Genomic DNA, 9,968 nt, shown 5'->3' with positions numbered 1-9,968 from the left:
TCCCAATTATATATTTGACATAGTTTGCTTTAGGTATTCAGAAACAAACGGCAGTGGCGAGTTTAAATGAATAAGCAATCTGCGAACCATTTGGCCATCGATCATGTCTCCATATTCATTTTTTTTCAGATTCTATCAGTAATAAGTTGGGTAATGAAATAGAAGTAAAAGTCATTCATACGAAAATATCCAAACCCTTGTACAACAATTTGTGTATTTGACATCCTGTTCATTTTATCTATGATTAAAACTATGAATGAAAGATATGTTGAAAAAAAGATTACATACATAACGAGTCAACAAATACAATATTAATGTTGTTATTAATGTCTCTAGACTGACATTGTAAATGTTATAATGATTTCTCAGTTATAAAGCACTTTTCTAAGGAATACAGGAAAGTTGCCATGCCATTACCCTCATGAGGCATGGCGTTTGTTTACATAGACATAGACAAATCTGAGCTCTAAACTATAGATATCAGAGGCACCAATACACATCGGGATCCCTTACGGAATCGCAATAAACTTTGCTATTCTTGTAAAGTGCAGTGGCCTAACTGAATAAATTACACATGGACGTGATGGTATTAATTTATTCAGTGGTTAGATTTTCTACTGATAATCAATATGATTACTTCTCAGCTTCTACAGCCCCACTGTGTGCTGTACCTCAACAAATGCAACTGAGGCTGTCCAAGAAAGTGTAAAACAATATTGTGACATCACAGAACTGCTAAGTCAACCGTGCCCAGTTTGTCTTGTAACAAGTAACTATTAAAGAAGGTATCAAGTTCAGTGAAAATGATCACAAGGGTTCTTGTTCGATTCAGATAAATACATTGAAGATAACACACAACCATCCGTTACAACACTGAACCCATGAGGGATGGACCTCACTGGACTTCTTGGGAGACAAGTGTTTATATGCTTAAAGAACTATCCAGTATAAATAAAGATTATTATTATTATAATATCTGTTATATATTTGGTTAATGATGTAAACAGCAGCAGCATACAGACTACTACTATTACAATAGATCAATGGTACACTTGATAGATTGTACAGGAATATGTAAACATTATTCCAAAAACTCTGTTGTACAGCGGCCAGACAAACAAAAGCCTTCACAGTAAGGGGTAAATCCTAATATGTTTATCTAAACATAAAACATTGCAGTAAGTCTCAATGAGCTTGATATGTCCTTCAATAGCCACACTATACTTCTTGAAAAAGGGCTGTATAAGGAATTGAACTATTTACAATCCGTCACCTTAAATCAAATTATTCTGTTTTATACAGTTTTCCATTGACAATATATTGCACGTATTTCAAAATTTTGTCTTCGGCCGTTTCTCACGCCATTCAGCAATTTTTGGTAGTGCCGTCACCCTTTCATATAAAGCCTTCAACTTTGGATAGTCGTCCAATAGCGTGGCATTTCGGGATACATTGTAGTCCATCTGTGCCAGGAACGCTAGATCTGCCCAGGTAAGCTGTAAAAAGTTTTGAAATAATTATCATTACAGAGATCTAAGAATTTACTTTTCATCCAGACATGCCATGTGTTCTTTATAGGTTGTATGCCCCACCATAAAATATACTTTGTATGTGTACATAGACTTCATTGAATTCAATGAAAGTCATGTATACCAGGATTTGATTTTCGTTCTGATTTGTGATGCTAATTTTGTATAGTTAGAATACGGTCGTGATTTCTCTCAGCCTGTTAAATGCAGGGCTTTGCAGACACATTACCCAAAGACATGGTTCCGTGGTCTATATCAAAGGATGCAGGTATGAGTAGAAAAGAACGACCGAAGTGTTCCTCGCCAAGTTGGCGTGGGTTAAGGATCATGATAAGACACGTTCACATGAGGTGACCAACTCAGAGGGCAGATCTCGCGGCTGAGACTTGTGTCGGACGTTACTTCTAGAGCACAGGCAACAGATGTCAACATTCCATTGGACAGCAACAGAGAAGTTACATTGTCATTTAGTCACGAGAGTAAATGAACTGGGTCCAAAATCTAAATAATATAACTATTATAGTATAGTTTGATATAGACGTTACATACACCATCTCCAACAAAGTATCCATCTCCCCCGTTGTCTTTCAATAACTTCTCCAGACCTCTTAGGCTAACTTGTAGTATGTTAGCATTATGTTCCGATTCCATTACTTTCTGAAGGGAAAATAGATTTATAAGATATGATGACACATATGGGCAGGATAGCTAAAAACGACGGGGTTGGATAGGATATACTGCACCATGAAATACAATCGTGTTAAAGCTTAATGTTTATCATAGAAATACTAAATAATAATGATACAGAAGAGAGAGAGAGAGAGAGAGAGAGAGAGAGAGAGAGAGAGAGAGAGAGAGAGAGAGAGAGAGAGAGAGAGAGAGAGAGAGAGAGAGAGAGAGAGAGAGAGAGAGAGAGAGAGAGTTGAAGAAGCAGGAGGAACCCGGAGTACCCAGGGAAAATCTGCGTTGTTCGGCAGGGTCAAACTGAGCATCACCCTTCTTACATACAGACCTGGTAAAATTTTTAATCAAACCCAGCCCACACGTGGGGGGTTCGAACCCAGACTGCAGAGATAAGAGGCGTACGAGCTAACCACTCAGCTACCAACAACCCCTTGTTTGTGAGAGTGTGTTAAAATGTCACATCACCTGAGGGAAACTCCAAGGTAACTTCAATTTTACTGTAAACATTTTGTTCCCTCGACTATTGCCAATATCCACGAATTTCCAACACATTCAAGCGTGAAGGAATGAACACAGCGCCCTCTCTTGACAGAAACTGAAATTATTACTGCAATATAATCCTAGCTACCGAGCCGATAAGGAAAATTCTTTATTTTGTGATCTTTTATGGAATTTGTTCAATTTACAACTGGTTTGCTGCTAGCATAAAATACTGACACACATTGGTCCTGCACCGATATCAATTTATCGATTATGGCACTTACTATCTTTTCTTCATCTGTCTCATGAAAAAAAAACTTCATGAAGTCCTTAAATACATCTTCCAACACATCGGTAATCATATCAATCTGTGCATTTTCAAGATTATCCTTCCCGGCAAGTCCTGATAAAAAAATGTCGAATACAAATATCACGTATCTGGTATCACTTCCATTTTAATTTTTATTTTAAATGTCAAAAATATGTATGTTGTAGTCCTGATTTAGCGTTTTGTGCCGAATAGATTTCAAACACACAGTCATGATATGAATGGAAGGATGCAGTTTTTGAACTATATTTAAAACTTCTATTCAACTCCTGATTGCTAACTGGAGAAACTCCAACACACTTGCATTCTTCATATCAAATGTTTGTATTTCTAAAGGGTATCCTACCTAATAACAATGTTGAATACTAACATCACGTGTCTGGTGTCATAGCTCGTTGGCATAAAAGTTATCAAAAAGCCCACATGTACATTGTTGCTTTGATTGACTATTTTGTACCAAACAGACTTCAAACTCAGAAGCTTGGAGGGTGTCTGTTTAAAAATGCCAAATGCAATACTTGCCATGTTCCTTGGCAACGAATCTAGCCATTGCTCTGGACTGTGCAAGAATAACACCATCAAATTCGAGAGTCGGCACTTGGTCAAATGGATATTCTAAAATCAAAATAAAAAACAAACAAATAAACGAAAATACGAGAAACGAGAATTTTACAAAATAAATACTCAATGATTCTATATATTGTTGCTAGACATGGTTTCAGATCTGGTTCTGTTTTGAAATACAAACGAACATAAAACAAACAGGAAGAATTCAAAAACAAAGATCAATTCATTTACAAACAGATTATTCGATCCAATAATGAAGTCCAATATTAAACAGAGATATTCTCAATAATCAGTGTTTTTTTGTAATCTCTTCTAATTACTTGTAATACATTTTATTTCCAGGATTAAATGTTACATTATAGAGCATTGGACACAACTCAAGACTATATCCAATGCTCTATAATGTAACATTTAATCCTGGAAATAAAATGTATTAATTAGAAGAGATTACAAAAAAAACCACCAGGACTTACAACGCACGAATGAACAACAAATCAGGCAACAAGTGAACACATGAACAATGTTTTATTAACGTTTAGTGTTATCAGTCTCAGTTATTGATGAAGAAACCCAAATGGCCGATTTCGAAACGTTCAGCAAGAAGGATCAACTATATAATTACCGATCCAGGGACGTATCGCCAATAGTTTCCCAACACAAAGCAACCAAAAAGTTTGAGTGCTCCAACCTGTATGTAACAACCACATAGTTGGTAATCCTCATTGATTTTACTGGCACGAAAGAAGAGATGTCAGTTGAGGTTTACGGTTTTACAGAATTTAAAATGTGGACTATAGTGAAGGTACTTCAAAATACGCCAAACTCAACTTTTGCAGAAGCGGATATGTACGTTCTAATGTGCCTAGCTACACTATGTTTTATTGTAGCCATGTCTGGTAGTGCAAAATGTTTGTTTGCAATAAAGCGTGAAGGTACAACAGTTTAAACGTCTGTCCTTATAGTGCAGGGGCATATGGGTTTTCGTGTGAAATGCATGTTAATTTTATGAAACATATATGGTTATGTTCATTATAGGACCACATATAAAAAAATACATGTTGGCAATTTTTATCTTCAAAATTAGTTTGAGGGGGCTAAAATAAAATTTGGCCCCAAGACCATATTCTTAACAATTGGTTAGGCAATGAAAACCCATGAACCCATGATTATAGTCAACTTCCATTGATATGTCCTTAGCAACAGCCAACAATGCCAGTATATTTTGCAAAGATAACAACATTTTTGGTTAGTCAGGCAAAAAAAAAATATCAAAACATGTATGCAAATATGCCTATCAACAAGACCATGTCCATAGCAACAGTCAGAACATTATGTATATTGTAAAGATAACAGTAATTGGTAGGTATATGTAAGGGCAGCCTGAATTCTGTTTCTCATGACCCAAACGACCCTAGATGTCTTCAATGAGATGAAAAAAATGTAAATTGACGCCCTCTATGGCAGGGTTAGGAAACCCATGAGTGCGTATCTGAATGAAAATTATTGTTTATCGCTGAAATTTGGGCAAATTCAATAAAAGAAACAGTTCAAATGTTCCTTCTGACTTTACTTGTCATTCAGAATATTAAAATATGATTATGAATTGAAAGTATCACCAACAAGTACTCATAAACTTACTATTTTTAAAAACAATTATTTTTAATTGTTAACAGACTCACAGACCAATCATTTTAAAGGTTTTACAATGGCAAACATAGAATTAAGGGCAGTATGTGGATAAACATGCAAAAATGGACAATGTTTTCCAAAGATACGTTTTATTTATTGATGTAGTAACTAATGGATATGCAATATCATTTCTGGTAGCGCAGAATTTTTCTTTCGACAAGGCGTGAAGGAGCAGCAATCTAAAGTTTTGCCTTTACTGAAGGCATTCAGTTTACACCTGGTATGAACATATTTTTGATCAATAGCGTAGCATCAATTGAATCGTTACTATACAAAGTTATGTATTCGACTGAATAGACCCAATCATTTGTATTCAAAACTATTGTCTAGTCTCTCACTCACACCATTATGTTGTATGCATTGTCTACGTTTCTACTAGTATAGCTATTTGGTTGGCGTTACATGTCAAGTCAAAGGAACAATATGAATAGACGTGTTCTCCGCTGTTACATTTGATTACGTTATTTCATCGAAATTCTAAAATAAAACAGAATAAAGGACAATGTAGTACAAAATAAAGATGATAAATTCAGTATCTGAAGAATATCTTTTATAATATTTCAAAGGAACAATATGAATATATGCATATTTAGTTTAGATATTCAGCGTGAAGGCACTCTTACATTCGATTACGCAACGAACTTCCTCTTGGTCAGTCATGAATAAAGGTTGAAAGTAACAGCAGAGACACATTCTAATGTACCATCCAACCCCAACCACCAACCCACCTTTAATCTTTAATCAAATTTTTTGCATTGCTAGCTATCATTCCACGTGTTTTAGTACTCAAAGAAAATCTGACATTCAAATCCTCAACGTAAACAACATGGAAAATACCCTTCTACATCTTTTGGTAATTCTCATACACAAATAACCTTCATTGCTGGGAATAAGTAGTCACATGCCAACTTGATGACTAAGTCTATCTCATTTTGACACCATTGCAAAGTGGAAATTAATAAGCAATCATGCCTTTAACAACGATTCATTTACTTTTTAATATTATATTTCTACAGAACGTAGAGGGAGAACTGCATACAGAACAAATAACAAAAACGTTCTAAAGTAGCTGCCATATTGACTTTTTTCATTGCTCTAGACAGTATCTCAATTGGTCAAAAGTGGGGGTAAAACATTCTAAAGGTTTCTAAAGGTGTTTTACTGAGTGATGTTTCTTTTCTATCTAATATTTGCAAGACGTCCAATTTATGTAACTTGTATGCTAATATTGAGAGGTAAAATTTCAAATTTTGCGTAGACCTAAACTTGGACTCTATATCCTGTGTAGAATGTACCGTACAGGATTCATTACTACATGTGTAGATACGTATTAAAACCAGATGCCAGATCTGAAAAGGAATATTTTTAACGTATGTATGTACACTTGATATCAAGTCACATCAATACGCCGAAATTGGTCAAAAGGACATATCATTTGGCAAGGGTAGTTCTATGCAATAAATGAATGCCTTTATTGTAGTCACAATAACCCTTTCTGGCAAACTGTTCCAAATGTCTACGACATATTGACTGGAAAAATATTTACGTATATCCAATCTGGATTAAAATAATTACTAAGTAATTACAATGATTTAATTGGTGTACTAATAACAATAACCCTTGCTGGTAAACTTCCAAATGTTTACAACATGTCGACTGAAAAAATATTTTGGTATATCCAATCTGGATCTGTCTTTAAATCATTTCAATCTATATCCTCTTGTTGTCGAAGTAGATACTTTGAAAAATACAACTGGATCATGGCGAATATGTAAATGAAAAAGTTTATACACTTTAAGCAAATCAGCTCTAATTCATCTAGTTTTTAAAGTTGTCAGTTTCAATATGCGTAACTTTCCTCATAATTCAAGCCACCAAGCTGCGGAATCATCCTGGTGAACCGACGCTGCACTTTTTCCAAAAATGCAATATCCCTACTCGTATATATGTGGGGAAGACACTGGGGAAGCATAGTCAAGGTGTGGACTTACTAAAGTCGTCGCCTCGCTTCGAACCGGAGCAATACTATAACCGCGTACTATTCACCGAGTGCCGGAGCAGTTCGTGCCTTCGGCAATCGCAGTTCCTATCAGTACGTATTAGTATTCAGTGCTACGGAGCGAGGCGACGACTTTGTTTTAGATGAAACGTAGCCACAGGCGGAATAGGCATCCAAAGTTACGCATTTTTATTGTCTTAATAAAATGTACGAGACGCTGTGTAAATTTATGTTTACTATGGCTAGATATGTTAAATACGAGGTAACATTCCTTTAGATGTCAAATAAGAGTAAATAATAAAGACCTATCCAGGGCTCTAGACAGCTGACAAATGACTCTTGTTTGTGACCCTAATGACGTCATTCCATGACTTATTAGATGACCCGGGTCACGTTTCGAATTTCACTTGTCTTTACTGTTAATACATAATTTTAATCCACATATAGCAATGAATACAGCAAGGGAAAGTATCGGAACAGTGACACGTTTATCAGATTGCATGCTGCAGTTGTCATGCTATATAATGTTGCGCATATTTACACTACAAGCAGTCATGCCAAGGTGTATTGCATGTACTTACTTCCCGTCGCCTTTTCTGTCTTCCACTGCCCCTGTTCAAAACGGACATCATCAAATTCCACACCAGCGGCAGCGAAAATCAGTCGTGTTATTTCAGCACGTCCACGGACATTGAAATATGTAAGTTGGTATTTAGGCATGTTTGTGGTATGAACTCCCGTCTGCGGTGGTAGTGGGTAAAAAAGGTGCGGTTCTGTGGTCTGACGAATCACGTGATATATATAATTCATTATATGTAAATTCAACATGATTATTTCAACCAGCCTACGTCTCTCATTTTGCACTGATTTATTACCCACTCTCAGTAAGAGGTAATATGTACAATTCATGTATTCACATGTCGCACGCCTGTCACAAAAACCGAGAACCAGACAACTGAGTTATCAGCACATAAGTAGGCACCCAACAACAGTTGCACAGTATACATAAATTATTACTTTTGCTATCAGAAATTGATATTAAGCTGAAGAACAAACTTTCAATATGTATCTCTTCCATAAAAACATGCAAAAAAAACCAGTGTCGCCACTCAGAGATATTGCAGAACATAACTGGTTTTCCGGAAAATTGATGTAAATTCTCACACATTTGTTTTTTGATTGAATGCAATATCTCAATATGCATTTAAAACAACAAATCTTATACCTCAAGTACTCTCTAGGTCAGGAGTACATTACGAAGATTTATTGTCACCCATTTGTTGTAATTTACGTTATCATTCATTAAGAAATACTTTCGTGAAGTCTTTCCAGCAATCCATTGAGAGATATTACTTCTTTTCACTTGTAAAAGAAAAAACAACACCGACATGTACTGTTCTGTGACTGTTTTAGTGACTATATGATAAAAGAATGTATTGTATTTTCAACTGAATAATCTTCCTATGCCTCTTTAATTATGCAGAGTATGGATAAGAATGTAATAAACGTTACCATACTTTTCTTTCTTTTTAAAGTGGGTACATTCTCCACGTTTACATGGATGTTGTTGGGTGTCAAAAAAGAATTGTGCGAGGCAACCATGTCTTTGAAATTCTATATCGTTTTGCTTACACCATGCTTTAATTTTAGGAATGTAATACACGTAATGGTAAATTACGTTACAAGTGATCCGTCATAAACGGCAACATCACACACTGACATATAGGTGACATGGCGTTATCACACCGACGCAGTTATTTTGTCAGCTCACGAGCATTAGCAGAAAACATCGGAATACAGTCATTGCAATCAGCGAAGGTGATGACATTTTCACAGAAAGTCTACATCAAAATTATCATCGATATTTGTCGAAGCATGTTCTAGTGAAGTGCATCGTGGAAACTTACCTCTAGGAATTAATATCAAACGTTTAAAAAATTCGTACGATATACATAACATTGGAAGAGAAAAAATATGCAACCTACAACACGGCGATTACGTCATGTCATCACCTATTTTAACGCTGTGATAAATGTAACGTAAATTACCTACAGATTTGTTTATTTGTTTTCTTCGTATTAAGAAGCATGCTGTTCATATTTTTTTTAGACAAAACAATGTAAACTATAAGAACAGCGATGGGAAAGAAACATTGACAACCTTTTTGATCATTACAAGTGCATATATATTTTAGAATAATATGGGAAACAATTATTGAATCAATGGTAACGTAAATTATATTTATTATTCAAAACAAATGTCCATTTGCATTACATTAGTTGTATTTGTCTACACTATTAAACAAGTGGTCCAGGAATGGCAGCCGTTAATTTATAAAATAAGGGGATTGAAAGCAATGCCATGGTTTGAAAAACGAATGACATCATTTACTGTAAGTAAACAGTGTACTGACACCCATTACGACATTTAGTCAGTTGAATGACACCCTCTACTTTATAACGAAAATGATATCCCCCACTCTATATTTTTTTTAACAGACTCAAGGGTCTTTGGATGGAAACAAATTAGATATTGTCCGTATGTATGATCACAGACAAGGAACTTCCACAGAAAAACTTCCTTGTTTGTGGTATAATTATCTTGGTATTTGTACTATCCAGCTCTGGTTTATAGGGCCATGCTCAGCGTCATATTGCGAGCAGGGCAACAAAAGCTTTATTTGGTGTAAAGA

General features: G+C 35.5%; 1 protein-coding gene across 1 annotated transcript; it reads right to left on the bottom strand.

The window, feature by feature from the left end:
• Positions 1–275: 275 nt before the first annotated feature.
• On the bottom strand, positions 276–8,044 carry LOC144440082 (hematopoietic prostaglandin D synthase-like). The gene is made up of 5 exons (XM_078129333.1): positions 7,858–8,044; positions 3,544–3,636; positions 2,978–3,096; positions 2,079–2,186; positions 276–1,496 (listed from the first exon to the last, which is right to left on the bottom strand). The coding sequence occupies exons 1-5, from the start codon at positions 7,994–7,996 to the stop codon at positions 1,332–1,334; spliced, it is 624 nt and encodes a 207-aa protein (XP_077985459.1). The 5' UTR covers positions 7,997–8,044; the 3' UTR covers positions 276–1,331.
• Positions 8,045–9,968: the final 1,924 nt, after the last annotated feature.

The sequence above is a fragment of the Glandiceps talaboti genome, chromosome 9, assembly GCF_964340395.1.
Source record: "Glandiceps talaboti chromosome 9, keGlaTala1.1, whole genome shotgun sequence".
Classification (NCBI taxonomy): Eukaryota; Metazoa; Hemichordata; class Enteropneusta; family Spengelidae; genus Glandiceps; species Glandiceps talaboti.
Note: the sequence above shows the minus strand (reverse complement) of the source record. Positions and strands in the feature narration are given on the sequence as shown.